Source organism: Mesocricetus auratus, unplaced genomic scaffold (assembly GCF_017639785.1).
Source record: "Mesocricetus auratus isolate SY011 unplaced genomic scaffold, BCM_Maur_2.0 Super-Scaffold_15014, whole genome shotgun sequence".
Classification (NCBI taxonomy): Eukaryota; Metazoa; Chordata; class Mammalia; order Rodentia; family Cricetidae; genus Mesocricetus; species Mesocricetus auratus.
In genome coordinates, this window is record NW_024429186.1 from 59,795,430 (window position 1) to 59,816,008 (window position 20,579).

Sequence of the window (20,579 nt, forward strand, 5' to 3'; positions counted from 1 at the left end):
CCTTGGTTGGTGACTCTATTTTCCATGGTTTCATTTACTTATGGCAAATCATGGTTTGAATCTACAAACGCTAACTTTAGAAATAAGCATGTCACAATTAAAATTGCAAGTGATGCTGGGAAATGTGACAAAGTTTATATAATCCAGACCTACATATGTATTCTATCTGACGCATGGATGATCCTTTTGTCTAATGTATCCGTGGCATATATGCTATTTGCTCACTGCTCACTTTGAGCTATCTCAGTCATTAGAGCTTCCATGGTATCACAGCGCTTATGTTCAACTTGACAGTCACCAAAAAGCATAAGAGTGATGACACTAGCAGTCTGGATATGCCAAACAAAAACTGTGGCATACTTTCTCTAGGTGAAAAGATGGAAGTTCTCAGTAAGGCAAGAATGAAGTCTGTATATGCTGAGGTTGCTACCATCTATGGTAACATAATGTAATATAAATAGAGCTTGTTTGGTACTGTTCACTGTTTCAGGCATCCACTGAAAGTTTTGGAATATACCTGCCTCAGATAGGAAGGGCGACCGTATTGAGCAATTACTCTATACCAAAAACTGTGCAACAATATGAAATAGTTCTGTAGTGAGAGAAACCTGTCATGTTTTTCTAAGGAACTTGGACCCGTGCAGCAGGTGATGAAGAGTCAGAGGCAATGGATAGCTTATTTAATTTTCTGCATTAGAAAAAATGTTATATTATCATATGATTTTAAAAACATAATACCTTGGGCATTTTTCTGGCATACAGATTATAATGGAGTCAGTCATGCCTTTAGGCTCATCGTAAAAGGCATTTTTGTTGATAAGGGAGGTAGCCTAGATTTCATTTCTAATTTCTGTCTTCTCAATTGCTTCTTGGCACAAGCTTGCAGGACAGTATTCTAACTCTGCTGCTAATGCCAGCGTCAACACTTTGAAGCATTTCTGCTGAGCAGCCGATTTTTCAGAACCCACTTCATAAACTGTAATTAGTTTTCTATAAAGGGCAAATTATTCCCTTTCTAAATTTCAGCATTTATTCTATGTTTGCTATACATTAGCATCTATACATTTCTGTCTGCAGTTAGCCCAAGGGAATCCACCTCTTTTTGTCCTATCAAGCCTTCTACTTAAAATAGAAGTTTTTATTATAAAAGAAGAAAAATGTCTGAAATTATCTCAGTGAGCATCAGGATGGAATACGAGATATCAAGACAGAAGACATAATACATGGAGGAGTTAAGTCCTAAGAATTACCTAAGCAAGCAATAATAAAATACAAGTGCGGGTCTGGATTTTTAATAACAGAATTATTATATAATTGATAGATAAGTCAAATGGCCATTAGTTATTCTTATATTAAGAGTTCAAGAAATCAAGCAAGGGTGTGGTGGTGCCACCTTTATTCCCAGCACTTGGGAGGCAGAGGCAGGTGGATCTCTGAGTCTGAGGTCAGCCTGGTCTAGAGAGAAAGTTCCAGGACAGCCAGGGGGGAGAGAGAGAGAGAGAGGGAAGGAGGGAGGGAGGGAGGGAGGGAGGGAGGGGGAGAGAGAGAGAGACAGAGAGAGAGAGAGAGAGAGAGAGAGAGAGAGAGAGAGAGAGAGAGAGAGAGAGAGAGAGAGAGATTCAGTGGTTAAGAATGAACTCAGAGATCTGCCTACCCTACATCTTCGTTATAGTGAAACAAGTGTCGGTTTAGTTTTCTTTCTTTTTTGGTTTTTTGAAATACGGTTTCTCTGTGGCTTTGGAGGCTGTCCTGGAACTCACTCTTGTAGACCAGGCTGGCCTCGAACTCACAGAGATCCTCCTGCCTCTGCCTACCGAGTGCTGGGATTAAAGGCATGCACCACCATCGCCCAGGTAGATTTAGTTTTCTGTTTCAACTAACACGAAACTAGTTGGTTTATATTTCTATTGGGTTTACTTGAAATAATTTTTGGATTGAGTGTCCAGTTATCACACTGAGAAACTGCTGCGTTAGCAACTTGACAATCAACTATTTTACAGTTAAAGTCATCAACGTCGTTTCCTGATAGGAAAATGAGGCATAATGTAGCCTTTTCACTTTTCTTACGTTCTTCGCCTCAAGCAACCTTGTAGAGATGAAAATGTTCCATCCAGTTATGACCATCCTGGGTGAATTTTCCAGCATTTAGAGCCCCGTTCCATCGCTGACTCTCAACCTTGTCCCAAGACAACGCCAAGTCGCCGTCGCCATGTCAACATTTTAAATTTTAATAGAGGGACTCAATTCCTAACACTTAGAAAAAAGGCTCTGCCAGCATTCACAGGGGGCACCTAAGAGCCAAGGTAGACTACCAAGCCACAGCAACCCACGCAAATCATCACCAAACAGAGGGTCCGCCTCGCCCTAGCCCGCACCACCCATAACCTCGAGTACAGACACCTTGCTCTTGATTGGTCTTGGCGCGTGCCTGTCACCCAGAGAGGGTGGGGCCTACCCGCGGAGCCAAGTGAGACGCAGCAGTTTTACATCACCTCGGCGCGACGCAACCCGCGAGGGAGGGGCGGGGGTGAGCCCTCTTGGCCGCGCTCGGGGCCCGCCGCGAAGGTGTCATGGCAGCTGCGGAGCATAGTTCCTCAAGCAGCGGCGAGAGGAACCTGGAGCGCAGCTCCAGCCCCCTGCTCACCCGCGAGGTGCTCTGCGAACTCTTTCGTTCCCTGCACACCCTGACTGGCCAGGTAAGTGGAGGTGCGGCGCGGGCGAAGGGTGGGGAGCACCCGGGTCCTCCCGCGGGGTGCCGAGGCCGCGGTGGCCGAGACCCGGAGGAGCCGGGCCCAGCTGCCTGGGGCCGGGAGAGGCCCGCTGCACACTCGGTGACCACGCGTGAGTGCCCAGGTCTAGACCACACCGGGGCCCTGGCGCCCCCAACTCTTGCGGGAAATCAGTGTGTGAGAGAGGATGAGGGTTTAGGAGGCTCCTGGCGCTGACGGTCGTTTTTGTCTCCCCTGTATTAATTCGATGATTAGTATGGCCTGAAACTTTTCCTAGCTCCGTCTCCACTCTTTAGGGGGTGATGTACTCTGGGTTTTATTTGTAACCCATCATTTATTGCATCCGTTGCTCTTGGAAGCCGGGGACTGTAAGAATTGTAACGTGCCTAAATTTTAGTGTAAATTATTGGATGGTTTATGTATGACCAATTCTACCGTCATTACTACTGTCGGGTAACTACTTAATTAATCGCTCTTACAGAAATGTCACCGTAAAACTGGATTTTAGAAAGTAGGCTCCTTCTCTTTACTAGATGAAGTCATTCATGATATAATGAAGCTAATTTTTAACAAGGAACAAAAGTATGTTTGCTTGCTTTTAGAGATAGTTTATGTCAAACTGTTTCCTAGTTTGTTTGGGGGCTGGTCTAATGCATGTGGTACCTGTGACAATAGGGCGTTTACCTGATTTGTGAGAATTATTTTTAAAACCCTTAGATGGGTGAATAATTAATCTTGTAAAAAGTTATTTTAATAAAAATTGTAAAACCTTAGTACGTTTATTTTGACTGGAAAACTACTTTGATTTGTACATTCAGTTCGGTGTTATGAGGCAATTAGTAGTGGTCTTCTAAAAATTAAAACTTTAAAACTCAATTGCTTAATGAGAATTAATAATTTTTTTCAAAGTCTTAAAGACTTTCCTTATTAACATTCCAGTGGTAATATACCAGATCTTTACATAGTTAAAAAGTCAAAGAACTTTTTGGCATGGATTTGGAACCTAAAGACTTAATTATTAGTATTCTAATGTCAAGATGAGGAAAATATTCTCCTCTATTGTGTTTAGAAGTTACAAAAATAATTTACATTAATAAATGATTTAAACATCTAAAGTGTTTTGCATATTGATTTTTTTCAAAATCATATAAATTTATATCAAAGGTTCAAATGGAAAAAAACGATTAAACCTTAACTCATGCCACCTGCGAACAAATATTTTGAGAAAATGAAGTTTTTGTACCATAGTAAAGGGACCTTTATACAGGTGTCAAATATAAGATTTTTTTAAAAAATCAATTAAATGCTATTTTAGTATTATCATGTAATTTGAGATGTATGATTTAAGCCATACACACATATAAGTTGCCCCTGGGGAGTGTGTCCTTTTGCAACAAATTAAAAGGATTATTAAGATGTAAATTGTAATATGCCTAAGTTCATCTTAAATATCATTGAATTATTAGTGCTTTTCAATAGAGAGTATAAAACTGAATTGTAAAAAGTATTTTTCCCTTAAATGCAAAATACAATTAGATTAACGTTTTTTCTTTCCTCTCATTGGCCCATGTTTTCAAGCTAAAGAATTGTTAACTTGGGGTTTTTGTTTTTTCAAATATTAGTTTCTACTGAACATTAATAATTGATTAATCTATGTTAATAGTGTGTTAATAGAAAAATTTGAATGCTTGGTTACTGTTCCAAGAGCTATGGAGTAAAATGCATAGAGGAATTTGCTGAATGAATAATTGGATGTATTTGGAGGTCATTTTTAAATTAACTTATGACATTATTGTTTGATTTTCATAAAAGACCAACTATCTTGAGTTGCTTTTGAAGACTTAACTATTTTGCTGAATTGACAAGAGAATATTATCCAACCATTAAGATTTCTTTTCTCTAGAGAATGTGATGCTTTGCTCAGGTTTAAGGATTGCTTGTTTGTTCCCTCAAGCCATTTAAATTTGCCCTAATCAGTATATCTCTTGGAGGACTATAAACACGTGGTGATGGACTACCCTCATACACGTTAGTAAATGCAGTAATCTCATTAGTCTTAATGTCAAATCTTAACTTAGTTTTAAGCTTACCTTTGCCAGTCTGTGTAAGATTTCATATTTATTTATCTCTGTCAAATATGGACTTGAAATGGTTCTGGTTTCAGCAGTAAGTGTCTACATCCATTGAACAGTAGAGTGCTTACTATGGGAACCTAGGATTTCTTTGGTTCCATAGACAGTAATTCACATTTTTATTTTATTTTTTTACTCTTAACAACTCACTAGAGTGATATTTGAACTCATAAACTTGTATCTTTGTGGAAAATATGCTAGTGTTCAATAAATTATTCTTGCAAAATAAGATATAATTAACTTGCTTCCACTAAGCAGTATGTCCTTATACGATGTTCTAATACATGTCCTCAGAAAAGTTTATAGGGACTCCTTCATCCTCTGTCATTATAGATGGAGCTCCTCTTCTCCCTCTAAGGTTTTGACTTCTTGTGATATTAATTTTATATTTAGGTTCTTGGTAGTTTTCTGGATACAATTTTGTTCTATGAAACCACTAGGTGATGAGGAATTTTCATGTAATGAGACTCCTATTTTCCTAAAGAAATTCTTAGGAAACACGCTGGACATCCAGTTCTGACAATCTGTTACACTGCTGTGAAAACATACTTGTTTTTCAGCTCAGCAATTTCACCACTAATATTTTGATTATTATTTGAATTAGTTACTGCCATCTATCAATATGTGTGAATAATCTTGAGTTTTAAGTGTTTTTAAAATTGGTTGAATTTGAAAACAGTGAAAGTGAGAAGCCACTGAGGTGATGAGTATTTCAGGCATGGGTTTCTGTGGTGTGCAACAAAGAGAATGTACTTCCTGGGACTTCTGTAAAGCACTTGTGCTTCCTCTGTTGAATGCTTAGTTGGAATTAGTAAGATTGCAACTAGGGCAGACCTATTTTTGGACACCTTCCAAAGGTCTTTTAGATACCCACGAATCAAAAGAGGTTCCATCTTTTTATCTTCCATGGGTGGCTTCTCAAAGATGGCCCAATTATATAAACGTAGGAACAGAATTAGAATAATAAGATGTTTTATTCATTTTTTTTCCTAAGCTGAATCTTTGATTTTTAAAATAGCAACTAGGTAAAGCGTTTTATTATGTCATTGAAACTTAGTAACTTTGAGCAAAGTAGGCATGCATTACTCCATAGAAATCTTATTTTTGTGATAATCCCATATATACAGCCTAATCGTGTAATTTTTGTGATGTTGCTGGTCTGCCCCTTTGAAGCTTAACCTCAGAGATGATGTGGTGAAAATTACAATCGATTGGAACAGGCTTCAGAGCCTCTCAGCATCCCAGCCTGCATTGCTCCTTACGGCACTTGAACAACACGTTTTGTATTTACAGGTAAATTTCATATTAGAAATGTTTGCTGGGATATTGAAAATAGAAATTAATTATGGTCAAATTAGCTACAGTATCTGTCAGTTCTGCCTCAACACTCTATTAATAGTGTTATTAATGAAAAGGTTACTTAAATCTATATTGAGTCTAGGTCTATTCATTTCACTAGTGATCCAGATAGTTATGAAAATATAACCCAATAGACCAATGTGGGTATGAAATTGAATAAAGGCAATTCTATCCAATTCTGGGCTTTGCTGAAAATTCAATACAGTTCATCTATGGTGGGTTATAATTAAGCAATAAGACACGGCAGGTGTGAGTCATGCTATGATAATGATTCCATGCCTTGGGTGAGTTTGGAGGCTCATGGAGTGCTTTCAGTGGTTCAAGAAGTGGCATTATCCCAGCATGACACATCCTGGAGTGTCTATTGCAATTAAACAGTTTCAGCATAGTTTTTAAAAAGAAAGTAATTTCTGTGACATTAATGTTTCATCTTAGTGAGTAGCCAGTCACTATTTCCTCTTAATAATTTGAAATAATTTATCCTTGATATTGGAAGTCAATATTGAATTATTTATAATAGTATTGTTACATTTTTTAATATTTCAGTTTAAGAAATGACAGTGTTATGACCTTGCTGGTTGTTGTTGAACATCTCTGCAAGTGTAATTGATGTGAGTTGCAGGTTTTCTCTAATCAAAGTGAAATGTGAAGCATCGGGGATGAGCAGAACTGTTTTTTCCTGGCGGCTTTACTGTGTTTAAGATGTCATAAGGTTTCAGAAGAGTGTTTGCCATAGCAAGCAATGGAGACAAAATTGTAGGAAAAGATGATCTGGATAGTGTTTAGAAATAATGTGTTAATTTTCGGCCCTGCATTCATTGACTTTCTGAGAATATCTAACCATGTTTCATGATAAAAATAACAGTTAACAGTTTGTTTAAAGGGCAGGTGGTGAGCTATGAAACTCAGATGTGGACCATGTTGGGGTGGGGATGGCTAGGAAGAACAGAATAGGTGACTTTCCATTATGAAGAAGCATATTTCTTAAACCCACTCTTAGTTAGAATGACCTGCTGGCAGCTAGGGGTCTTTGCACATGTTTTGTTTGTTTTGTTTCATTGTTTTCTTTCTTCTCCCATTGTTCATTTTCTTTTGCAAAATTTCATTTCCTGACCCAATGAGATATCTTGCTATGTCAGAAACAGACTGAATGTTCACTTAGTGTAACACCTATATACTTCATATCCATGCTCTCTCATTCATTCTGGCCAACTGCACTTTCAAGTGGAGAATCTCCAGATATGGTGATAATGCAGGGTGTTGCTGAGTGAGAGAGAGCACCGCTCCTGCTAAGGAGGGAGAATACCAAGCCTGGTGTTCTGAGTGACGTGTTAATTAAGAGGCATCTAGGCCAGAGACTAAAGGCTTTGATTTGGCACAAAATAAAAGATGAGTGACAGAATGATTTCCTCAAAGAAAATTTTAAATTTCCTCAGGTTTTCTTTCTTTCTTTTCTGTTTTCTTTTCATAATAATTTATTGCAAACAATAAGAGTGACAGCAGTAGAAAACAGTGAACATGTGTGTGGTCAGACCTGTATATCCTTGTGTGCCAGCTTTTTATATTTAATAACCAATAATATTCACTTACTCAGCATTAGTTTATGTAGGTATATAACTAATTTAGATTAGTTTTAACCTGAACAGATTTCACTGTGTTCTTTTCAGCCTTTTTTAGCAAAACTCCAGTCTTTAATTAAAGAGAATCCAACCGCTGTTGAAGAGATAAGACAGACAGAAACAGAGACCAAGAGTGAACTAAATGCTAAGCATCCCATTGAGGACCTACGAGATGAAGGACAGCTCAAGGACTGTGACTTAGATGTGAAAAAGACACAAATCCATTTTGATCCAGAAGTAGTTCAAATAAAGGCTGGGAAAGCAGAAGTAAGTTTGGGGTGGCACAGGGGTAGGGGCTGGGGCACTGTTTTTTAAAAGTTCTGTTGTGTTTTGCTTGTTAAAATATTTATTGTTTGTAGATTGAGAGACGAATATCTGCGTTCATTGAAAGAAAACAAGCTGAAATCAATGAAAACAACGTCAGGGAATTTTGCAATGTTATTGATTGTAATCAAGGTAACTAGAAGTTTTTTTTCATAGGATTTTAAATATTTTGACAACTGTTGTAGTATTTTATTTTAAAGATAACATTAAGAACAAAATTCAGTTTTACAAGTTTTTAGTTGGTGATTAAGGCAGTAGAATTTTCTTGTTTAATAATGGGCTGTGTGTCAAGCTGATTTTCATTTTGGTTACACGAAAATCAAGTGAAGGCTGAACTACAGAGACGAGTGTTTGTCACAGGTGTGAGAAGATGTTTAGGAAGTGAAGGTAGAACATTGGATGACGCGATTGTTCAGACTCACTATTGGCAAACAACGAAACACTACGACTTTCAGGTCTGTAAATGTACCTGTATTCAGTGAACTTAGGAAAGCTGATAGCCTTCCTCAAGAGGGAGCACTTTTCTCTTTACTCCTGAGTTTCACCATGGATGTATCCAGCTTGCCATGAAGACTGTGGAGCCTAGGCTTTTGTCCTTTTTCATTGTGCATACCTTTGCTGTTTCTCATCAGTCTCCTTTCCCTCCTCAGTCGATGCGACAGTGTGTTTCAGGTCTAGTAGTGTACCTGCAGAACACCATATACTGTGTAGACTGCATAGATCTTATTCAGCTATCCGTATACTAACCAATGCAGATAGTTCTTAGGAAAAACAATTCGGAGAAAGGTTCGTAATTGGACTTAACCTATAACCTAGTTTTCTTACTGCCTTCAATATCCCTTGGCTGGTGATTCTAAGCATGGAATTGTCAGTTGAGCAGGGAAGTGACTCCTAATCACACTGATACAGGATACTCTTAACATAGTAATGTAAGCTCACTTTCAGGTCTAAATTTAACTTTTTCTGCTGTTGGCTTTTGTGATTCTAGATTTAGCCTTTTAGAACAGGTGTAACAGTGGCAACATCTCAGGTGCAACCGTCAGTGGTGTGCACCTCAAGAGAAGGCCTGTGAGGGAGCAAGTGCGTGTGTCAGTCATGTTACTCCTCTGCTCTTCCTGCTAACTCTATTATTATAAACCATCAGGGGACAGAAATTGACAAGAATTGAAATGCTCAGCAGGATCCCTCGGCCCATTCAATCCCTTGCTGGCTCAAAACAGTGCTAGCAAGAATTGCTGTGGAGAGTGACTAGCCTCCTGCATTCACTGTCCCCACACCAGGCTGCATTTCTCACTGATGGGTCTGTGCATTTGGAATATAGCCCTGGAATGGAACATAGCCTTTTTTTTTTTAATACCCTAAGACCAATAAAAGGATAGAAAGAATAGAGAAGTGTAGGCCTCTTGAATATATTTTGAGGTGTTTCCAAGGAAAAGAAAATGAGTCTGTTTAGTCTTTAAATATAAAAAATTAAGAGGATTTGTAATTTTATTTACAGTTTGACTTATCACAGATGTGTTAAACTTAAGCTTAAAAAATACATTACAATGTGTTACTGTATTTTTTAAAACTTTTCAGTTGGTTTAAGAAAAAAATTATTTTTTAAAAATCAGATTTCATGAAATAACAAAAGACTTTAACTCATTTGATCCTTATTTTTTTACCAAATAATTATGTTATTGTACTATATAATATATAATATATGTTCATATATTACAATTATGATAAATTTAATTGTATGACGGTGTTAACATATTCCTGTTTTCTTTCCTTATAACTTATTTGTTGATACACAATTTTAAAGAAATTGTAGTTTCACGTTGGTAAAAATATTGGGAAAATTTTCACAATGTATCTTTTCTAAGATTACAGTTTTTAAGAAGTAGGATTGAGAGGAGCAATGCCTTTGTGGTCGGCATTTGTAAAGTAAACATTGGGAATTTAGGAGCAGAGGGAAAGAGCTGTGCTTGAAGTTCAGTGTGCATTGCGCTTGAGACTTCGGAGTCTTTAAATCTAAAGTTCTGAGACCTAAGAAGAGTATAAGATATACAGTCAGGCCAGGCGGTGGTGGCGCACGCCTTTAATCCCAGCACTCGGGAGGCAGAGGCAGACGGATCTCTGTGAGTTCGAGGCCGGGCTGGACCGACAGCATCCGAAACAATACAGAGAAACCCTGTCTCGTAAAAACCAAAAAAAAAAAAAAACCAAAAGATATACAGTCAGTCCCTCCGTTAGATGTTCACTAATTTGGTAATAACAAAAATGCCAAAATTTTTAAAAGATAATTTGATAAATTGACTTCTGTTTATATAATGGAGTTAGAATATGGTACTCTAGAATATATGAATTATTTTCTCCAATAATTCTGAGTAATAACTATTTTTATTAAAAATTATCAGAAGTTATGTCACTTAGTTGTTTTTCTATGTGTAAATCTGAATGTTACATAAAAATATTACATGTGATTCAATTCAGAGGATAAAGACCACCCAAATTATTCTGTATGTGATAGTAATCTAATTCTTATTCCTTTAAAATTCTCGATGAGTAAAATATGAATTATTAGAAGTTTATCATAATCTCATAATTTGTAGTTAAGAATATATTTGAACTAAATTCATCCAAATTCTCCCTAGAAAATAGTTGTGCAAGAACTGATGCCGTCTTTACTCCTTATCCTGGATTTAAAAGTCACGTAAAGGGTAAGTAGCTGCCGTATGCTATATGTCATTGGCAGAAGTTCGTTGTAGCTTCATAGCAACGTGGAATAGCAATATTTTCCCATCTAAACTTTATTCTAAAACGAAGGCATTGCCTTTCTTCCTTTCTGAGCTTCTGGTTAGGTGACCATTATGGAAAAAATATACTATAAGGGAGAGAGAATTTCTGCTTTTGGAGCATAAATTCGCATAGGCCTAAAAGTTTCTTAACTTAGTTTCTAGAGTTGTGAATACATATGGACCACAGACTAGACCTGAAGGAATTCCGGGGTCAGGTCACAAACCTATCAGCATGCTTCGAGACTGTGGCAATCAGGCTGTGGAAGAGCGACTCCAGAACATTGAGGCTCACCTGCGATTGCAGACAGGTAAGTAGAGAGCTAGGTGATGTTCTGTAATGTGCTTTTGCAAGTCTTAAGGAAATTCGATTCATTTAGCATCTGCAGTTTCCCCAAACATTCACTGTAAAGCCCTCATTCTAGTTGTTACTGTTGAGGAACCTGTAAAGTTCTCAGTGTTCATGCTTTATCTGCTTATACTTTCTTACACTTTCTGAATTGGGAAATAAATTCTAAACAGATTTTGTTAGCCTCAGTTTATTGAAGTTCCAACAAAAAAAAAAGTGAATGTAATGTGTTGCTATGGCCAATTTCAGAACTTGTATGACCACCTCTAATTGTTGTTAGCCACTCTGCCAGCTACAAAGTGTAGGTAAATGTCCTGGTCCTCAGTGCACTCCACATGTAAATGAATAAGTGTCCTGGGGAAAATGAGCCCCTATTTACTGAACAATCTGTCTCTGAAAGTGTCGTGCCTATACCAACTTAGTACTTAACAGAACTCTGTGGAGGTGTGTGCCGTTACTGTTGGAAGAGTAATAAGACTGAAGTCCAAAGAGCTAAAGCAACCTCCTAGGATAGTATAGTAAGTGACAACTGGAAAGCAAACGGTCTTACCCATTTAGTTACTATGCTCTTGGTTCTCCTAAATGTCCCTGCATGTTTCTTCTTCTGTCTCCACAGCTACTGCTGTAGATGAAGCACTGTAATCTCTATCTTGGAGTGATAGGTCTGTTTTTCACTAAACTTCCTTCTCTAGGTCATTTTCACCCAGTGGCCAAATTGCAGTTTTTCAAGCTCATATCTGATCTTGTTTCTACCCAGCTAAAAATTCTTTAATAGTTCTCTGTATCTCTCAAACACGTAGCAAATGCAGTACCTAGCAGAGAGGCTGTGGTCTAGGGAGGTCTCAGGGATGATACTTGAAAAAGTAGAAAGATTCTGAATATAATACTGAACTTGATGTCTAAGTATCTTTAAACACCATGCCCTCCTCCAAAAGAACTGTAGTTAAGAATTATGAGAAAACCCCTTTAAACATTGTTCTAGGTCAAAGGAGGAAATATTCCATGCTAGGAGAAGTAGAAGTTGAAGAAAATTAGGCTAAGCACAGCCGTCAGGTGGAACTATCATCTTGCCACTGCAGTATTTTCCTTCTCAGTAACTACAACACTACTTCCTGTATGGAAACTATTCAGTATCTTATAAAATGAACTTGTAAACCAACTTGTAGCAATATGGGATGCATAAGCAATATTTAGAAGGCAGAAGTCTATAATTTGCCTCATAGAATTCAGAGTGAAACTATAATTGTGAAACCATGAGTTAAGGATTTCGATTGGTTTTGCTTTCATCTGTTTATTTTCTTAAGTTTAAGTGTTTTTCATTCTTATGTATAAATGTCTTTGCTTAATATTTAGGGAATAAAAATGATAAAACAGAATTATTGATTAAGGTTTCAGCATTTTTTCCCCATGAATTTAGGTGGTCCAGTACCAAGAGACATTTATCAGAGAATTAAAAAGCTTGAAGATAAAATCCTTGAATTGGAAGGCATCTCTCCTGAATACTTTCAATCTGTGGTAAGTATTAATGTCTTTTAAAAACAAAGCGTTCTTTTAGTTTAGGATTTTCCACATGTGAAACCTTGTGAACTCAGTCCTGTGATTATCTGTTACTTTAAATATTTTGATTCCTAATATTTTTAAAATGTACGAACACTTGTCATTCTCAACTCTGGTCTGGGAATTCTGTCAAGCCATCTTCATGGCCTAATAACTCAGCCTGTAGTGGTTCACCTGTGACTCTACTTGCAGACTTGTGGGACAGCAGACCGTCCCTTTTAGAGCTTGTGCTTTGTCTTGCTGCCCGTCCCCAGACTCACTCAGCTTCTAAGTAGGTGCATTTCCCACTGTTAAACACACTCTCTTCACCTTAACACAGACTTCTTTTTCTTGGAACTGGCCTGTATCTGTGAGTTCCTCCACTAGCCTTCATTCATTCATTCCTAAAACTTTTATTGATTCTTTGTGGATTTCACATCAAGAATTCTGATCCCACTCATCTCCCCATTCCCTTGCATCCACCCTCTGCCCTTGTAACCTCCCCTCCAAAACAAAACCAAATTTAAAAGGAAAACCAAACAAAAACGAAGCAGACAAAAAGAAGAAAGAGAAGAACGCTGTAGTGGGAGCTCTAGTGTGGCCCGTTGATTGCACCGTTGTCCTTTAGTCCATGCATCTGTACTTGCAAGTGTTCATTGCTAATGGTCACTGATCAGGTTTGAGGCCTCTGACTTCTGCTCTCCCACTGATAATCGGCTCTCACTCAAGCTCCTCTTGGATATCCTGTTGTTGTCCGGTGTCATGGAGATCCCTCAGTTTGAATCTATAGGCTCTTTCTTAGCCCCTTTCTCAAGGACGTTGAGAAACTTCCTAATGAGCATCTTTCTTGGCACATCAGTGTTTTAGACAACCCTGAGCTCGCTCCGCTCCCCACTGTCATCTGAGGAGGTACTGCTCTTTTCTCATGCTTGTTTTGCTGTGTGTGTTTGTGAGTTTTGAGACAAGTTCTCTCTATGTAGCCCATAGCTTAGGCAGACCCTGAACTCCCAGCCCTCCTGTGTCAGCTTCCTTCCAAAGTCTACCAATGAACATCAGCAGTTAGTGAACTACTCATTCACTCCATGTCTAATCCATTCTGTGTGTCCCAAGGTGAACCTTAAGAGGTTCAAAAGAGAGCAAGAAACAGATGTGGCATACGCCTTTCGTCTCAGCACTCAGCTGGAGGCAGAAAGATCTCTGAGTTTGAGCCTGATCTACAGAGTGAGTTCCAGGACACGCAAAAACCAAATTTAAAAAAAGAAACATGGAAATGTAAACAATAAGTTCTCTAGTATGAACAAAGCACTGTGAGACTATGCTAATAAACCAAGTTACGTAATTTAAAGTTGATCTTTAGAAATACTCATAAAGATCGTGTCTTTTAAATATACTGGTAAGCTACCGTCTTAAAAACTATAACTTACCGTGTTAAAACATTTCCGTGTTTAAGGGTCAGATTCTTTCCATAATTTTCTGCTTTTATAATAGTTTACTTGGGAGTTTGTTTTTGAACAAATGGAAAGAGCTTTAGTTCTTTTATGAATCAAATATAATTTTCTTTGTTCTTTTTGTTAATGGTCACATTTTCATATGCTATGCTCCACTGTTACATGTGATAATCAACCTCATACAGCTTTTAGAAACTTCTCCATGTTTAGAATTCATCTATATGTGAATCTATATAAAAACTTTTCAATTAAAATCTTTTCATAGTTTAGAAGTTCAATTTCCAATAAATGATCTCTCAAGACATATATGGGCTCGATGTTTCCTAACAAGAGAAGCTAGAGGAGTGTAGCCCACATAGTCCTTTCTATTCACTTTGAGGGATAAATATGCAACATTACAATATTACTCTATAGAGAGGAAGCATACAGACTTCCCAGTTCCTGTCAGTGTGAAGATAGCCCTTGAGTTGGCTTTACCCCAGATGAGGTGGGTGGCTCACTAAATGTAGCACTGTCTCTTCATTCTTAGTTGATCTCCTGTTGCTAAAATATCATAAATCTTTCCAAATACTGTTTGCACAAGTCACTTCCCTGCTAAATGCTTTCAGTAAATCCCTGCCTGGAAAAGATACAAAAGCCTCTGCATATAGCATTCAAGTTTCTCTACAATTTGATGGCTCCTGCTCCTGCTGCTGCTGTTTTTTTTTTTTTTTCTTTTCTTTTCTTTTATTGAATCTTTGGGGGACAAGCCACTGTTGGATTGACTCTGTGACACAAAGCCAATGTCCCTGACTGACCCTTGTAGCAGCCAAGGGATTGATTACATCGTGATCTCCTTGCACACCTGAAACTCCTCAGGCTAAGGAAGGCCTTCCCTGGGGAGCAAGGCAACAGAGTGTGTTTTTTGTTTTGTTTTGTTTCTAATGTATATGAGTACTCTATTTGTGTGTCTACCTGCACTCCAGAAGAGGACATCAAATCTCATTATAGATGGCTGTGAGCCAACATGGGTGCTGGAAATGGAAAGACTCATTTGATTGTATTTGTAAGTTATTGATCTGATCCACTGTGACCTTATTCTTCCGCTGGTGGTTTTTATTTTTCTTTCATGGTAATGATCTGATTGTTCTTAGCCTAGAAGCTGTCGATGCTCCATTGGTTAAACTGTTGGGATCACTAGGGCACGTGTTTGAGTAGGGTATCTGAAGAGCTACTCCTTAAGAAGATAATAACAGTGGACAGATGTTAAGCTCCGCCTGTCCCCGTGTACCTAGCTCAGCTTGGCAAAGAGAGGAGCATACTTCTCTGAGCTAGTCCTTGTCTAATAATTCTAGCACTTAATGATTGCTCTCTAATGTAACTACTCACGTGAGGGAGGCATACTTGGGTGGTGTTTGGATCATTTTGGGTTTTTTGTTGTTTTGTTTTTGTCAGAATATTCCTTTACTAATGTACTATCAGTCATTTCTGATGTTGTCAAACTAAGAAGAAAACATAAAAAGAATTCATTAGATCATGCTGGGCAAGTGTTTCACCACTGTACCATCTCTTTAGCCCAACTGTAAGAAATATGACCTCAAACCAACTGAAACAATATGGACATTATAAAACACTGAGGCACAATCCTTGGGGTTCATCTTGTGGCCAAGTCATGGTTGAGAAAGACTTGAGTTCCTACTCGTCTTGGCCCTATCTAGTGTTAGCTTCTTCCTTTGGTAGATGGCAAGGTTGCTATAAACTTTCCATGTTTTATCCACACACAGTAGTTCTTTGTTTTTCACACACACACACAAAAAAAATTCAGAAAATTTCTCCTCAATCCCCACCAGACTGTCCATACTCATTGGCTACAGTTGCCATGTGCATGTCAATTTCTAAGCAGGAGCATTTGGATGGAGTAGGCACTCCCTTGAATCACACGAGAGGATAAAGAGTTGTTCACTTAGATAGGCAAAGTGGACAAAGATGTCTGTTTGCAAGTATGCATGTGTTATGTACATGTTCAGTGCAGTATACCAAATTCCCTTTGCCTCTATCCACTGTTGCTTCCCTTGGTCAGTTTCCTAAAGTGGGAAGGTTCTTTTCAAAGAAACCAAGGAGAAAATTTCCAAGAGCACCGCTTTCCACAATTACTCAGACTTGGGAGAAGCTGGTCATGAATGGGAAGTAGGTATTTGTCAGAGAGGAGCTTGCTGCTCCACTGTTATAGACTGCATATGTAGCAGTACTCTCCTCTGAGGAGGTCACTTGGTAGACAATGTTGGCAAGTTTGGATCTCCTCTTGTGGTTGCCAAAGGCTGTCTGTGTATTGCACAGTTTTCTATAAAAGAAGTAATGCTATTTATCCCTGGCATACGAACGGACTCTGGGAGCCCATTCCACATCAAAGAATGCTCTCTCAGCCTGGACACATGGGAGGGCCTAGGCCCTACCCTGGATGAAATGACAGACTCTGGAGATCCCCCAGGGAGGGCCTCACCCTCCCTGGGGAGCTGAGTGGGGATTGGCTGGGGGGTTGGGGAGTTTGGGGGGGAGGGAGCTGTGATTGACATGTGAAGCAAGCTTGTTTCTAATTTATTTAAAAAAAAGAAGTAATGCTGATGTTTTCTAAATATTGATTATTTTGTTATTTTTAAACTAGAACTTCTCTGGGAAAAGAAGAAAAGTTCAACCCCCTCAAGTAAGTTGTTTTGTCTTCCTTTGGACTTCTGAAATAGATTGATGAGCTTCCTATCTTAGTAATAAAAGTGTCTACTCTGGCTGCATTTAGGTCGTACCTTGGCAGACTTTTGGTTGAATTACAGATGTAATTTAAGAGCATAAAATGATTCCAACAGGCCAAGTAATATAAAAATGTTTACCTTCTTTTTAATAGATGAATATTTGGGTAAGAAAACACTTAAATGCTCTAATTACTTCAGTTTCCTCCCACTTTCCCTCTTATGGACACTACTAATTAGCATTATCTAAATCAAAAAGAGAGTGACTTCATGACTGCGGAATTGGACAAAGTACTAATAGCACGCTCAAGAGGACCTGAGTTCCATCTGATACCTAGCACGTGCATCCAAAGCAGGGCACAGAGGTGTAGGCTGTTACCTTAGCACCTTTGTTAGTCTCTGGCCTCATGAACACACACTCCTGCCCCGTCCCTACACACACACACACACACACACACACACACACACACTATAGCAGCTTCGCTGTTTCTTCAAAGTGCTTTACTAGTAGTTTGAAATAGTATGATTTTGCCAGCTTTGATGATGTAAATTAAAGTTGGGAAAAACTTTAAGAAGTTTTTTTGCTCTGCATTTAATACTATGTTGCTCCTGGATGTGGTATATAAATACCTGTAATTGTAGCATTATGCAGAATGAAAAGGGTCAAAAGTTCAAGGCCAGCCTGTACTACATAGTGAGGGCCTGTCTCAGCACCCCCTATTCCTCAGACTAGCTTGTTACATATTTATTATTAACTTTTGAATCAGTTCTTGAGACCAGCCGCTATTTCCCAGATGTAGTCGGTCCCTCAGGAGGAAAGTTCTGGGTATTTTAAGCTAATTCTTCATTGTTTGCTTTTTGCTATAGATTATGAGATTCACAGGTTTTTGTTGTTGTTGTTGTTTTTGCAAAAGCTTTTACTAGTCACTCATAAACTCCAGGAGAGCTATGTCAGTAGGAAAGGTCAGCATGGCACTGTGTTTATATGTGCACTTGTTCTATGTTGCTGGGATGAGATCCAGGGCTTCACACATGCCCTGCACTGAGCTGTATGTGTGCAGCCCAGAAGAAATAGAAGCCTTTAAGTCAGTTTATACCTTTAAATTATGACACAGTCACCACACATAGCTGTCAGTCTTAAAATTATCATAACTACTATGCTGCTTAGTAGTTAGGTATCAACAGTTCACTTAGCACTCTATCTGCATTAAGAAGCTGAAGTCCGCCGGGCGGTGGTGGCGCACGCCTTTAATTCCAGCACTCGGGAGGCAGAGGCAGGCGGATCTCTGTGAGTTCGAGGCCAGGCTGGACCGACAGCCTCCAAAACAATACAGAGAAACCCTGTCTCGAAAAACCAAAAAAAAAAAAAAAAAAAAAAAAAGAAGCTGAAGTCCTACCCAGCACTTTGTGTTCCTCTTGTTTCCAGCAGAACTATTCACTGGCTGAACTGGATGAGAAAATCAGTGCCCTCAAACGATCCCTGCTCAGAAAATCAAGAGAAACAGACTCCGTGACAACTCACCACCTTCCGTGAGGACTGCCTCATCACGTTGCTTTCCTTTAAGATGCGTGTGCATGTAACTTACATGTTTACTTATTTGCAGTGTATTTATCAACATGAACTTTACTGTGAAGTCAAGGTTTATTTTCACCTGAGTCTGACTTGCAGCAAATAATCTAGTATTCCAGTGTTTGGAAGTGATGTGAACCTTGAAAATAGCATTTTTGGAGTTGATTTCCTTCTGTTTTAAAGGAGGCATTTTCAATATTGAAAAACTTAATTTGAAAGAACTTCTTTTGATGGTCCACCAGAGATTATTATTTTGATAGTGGTATTTAAAAGGACTTTATATTTGTAATATTGAATAACCAGTTTCTTAGTTTATATTAATATTTTGTATATTGTTGGCAATTATCAAACATTTATTGACAAATGCGTGTATATGAACTTTTTTCCATGTCTTTCTTATTGTAAATAAACAGTTGATCAACTTTATCACACTGGTTGTGTGCCCTGACTTAGAACGTCACCAGCAATCAGTCCAACTCATTCCTTGCCCTGGCTGTGTTCAGTCCCGAGACTCACTCTGTTTTCTGCTCTTGCTCTGCTCTTTCTTTACTACTGATCTTTTGCTCAGTCAGGATATTCTCCTGGCTGCTCCTTCCAGCCCTCTCTGCTTGAGGAATGATAAAAGCCTCCACACTTTTGTTTCCCTGTCTTTATAACCTCAACTTATATTTTGGTTGTGAACCTAGCCTTTGACGGCTGAGCCATCTCTCCAGCTCAGCCTCAACTTCTTCCAGTTGTCTTTGATTGGCTTTAGTCCATAGTGTCATCCCAACTCTCAGGGCCTCACCTCCAAGAACCACTGCTTACTATTGCGTCAGGAACCTGCTGAAAGAGCTGGAAGTTCGTTCCGTGCTAGCATCAGCCCATGTAGATAAATTTGTCTAGAATAAGGTCCTGGCAATAAACTATTCCAGAGCTAGTAGGCTGTCACCCTTTTGTCCTTTCTTGAGTGCATTGCTCACCAAAAAGTGATACCAGCAGTTTAGGGAGGCAGATTGCTTGCTCCCTTAATCCAAGCTACCTAATGCCCATTCCTTTAGAGGTTTTGTTACTTGACAAAGTTCCTCACCCAACTGTTTGCTCCTAGTGGTGTTGTCCTTGAAAGGAAAGGGAACAATAAATAATTAGAAAAAGACTTGCTTTCAGGGGTGGCGAAACACCTCCTCCCTAGTCAATGCCAGGTTACACTTGATCTAGTGTTTCCTAAGGGGCTGGGCTTCCCGAACTTCTGGCCGCAGCCGGCTGTTTATAAGCCAGAGCCTCTTGGACCTTAAGACACTCAAGGTCTTGAGTGGGTTCATAAGAAACACCAGTGCAGGAAGCATGCCTCCCTGCTTCCTGGAAATAGATCCTGCTCCAGACTTGGGCTCTGTGGGTGTTTTGAAGTTATGACTAAGAACACATAGTCTCTAGTGTTCTTTTTCCTGTAATAGCTGGAAAAATAATTTTTTCTTTTTTTTTAGTGTGGGTCAGTGTCTACCCCAAAATAATGATGTCTGACTTGAGAGGATCACCAAGAACAAAAATTGCTACACGTGACCAGGCCTTTAGGAAATGCATGAAGGTTATTGCCGCAAAGAAAATGGGTTGAGACCCTGGCCTGTGATCTACAATGATAGTCATGCATTTGGCCTGTATAAACATTTTAGTTTACTGAGAAAAAAAATTTAGTGACATTAACTGAAGATGTTTTATGATCATAGAGACAGCATCTCAGTCCATCAGATGAGATGTTTAGGAGTTACATCTATAAAAGTTGCTATTTGGGGGCTGCAGAGATGGCTCAGTAGTTAAGAGCTCTTGCTCTCACAGAGGGTGGGGTTTGGTTCCCAGCACCCACAGAGTCATTCACAGTTAAATGTAATGGCAGTTCCAGGTTACCTGATGCCCTCTTCAGAAACCAGGCATACATGTGGTACACATACATATATTCAGATGAACACATACACATAAAACTCATACACATAAAAATAAATCTAAAATTTTGTTAAATAAAAACTGATACTTTTTAAATTT

General features: G+C 38.8%; 1 protein-coding gene across 4 annotated transcripts; it reads left to right on the forward strand.

Annotated features, from left to right (window-relative positions):
• The first annotated feature begins 2,514 nt into the window (after nt 1–2,514).
• Nucleotides 2,515–18,989, forward strand: LOC101823449 (MAP3K12 binding inhibitory protein 1). 4 transcript variants are annotated; one of them, XM_040743060.1, is made up of 9 exons: nt 2,518–2,696; nt 6,035–6,154; nt 7,888–8,106; nt 8,199–8,295; nt 10,800–10,865; nt 11,099–11,251; nt 12,707–12,804; nt 16,915–16,953; nt 18,420–18,989. In XM_040743060.1, the coding sequence occupies exons 1-9, from the start codon at nt 2,571–2,573 to the stop codon at nt 18,525–18,527; spliced, it is 1,026 nt and encodes a 341-aa protein (XP_040598994.1). In that variant the 5' UTR covers nt 2,518–2,570; the 3' UTR covers nt 18,528–18,989. The 4 variants fall into 4 exon arrangements, with proteins under 4 accessions (XP_040598997.1, XP_040598996.1, XP_040598994.1 ...); XM_040743061.1 differs by having other exon boundaries at nt 18,423–18,989; XM_040743063.1 differs by lacking the exon at nt 12,707–12,804 and having other exon boundaries at nt 2,515–2,696.
• Nucleotides 18,990–20,579: the final 1,590 nt, after the last annotated feature.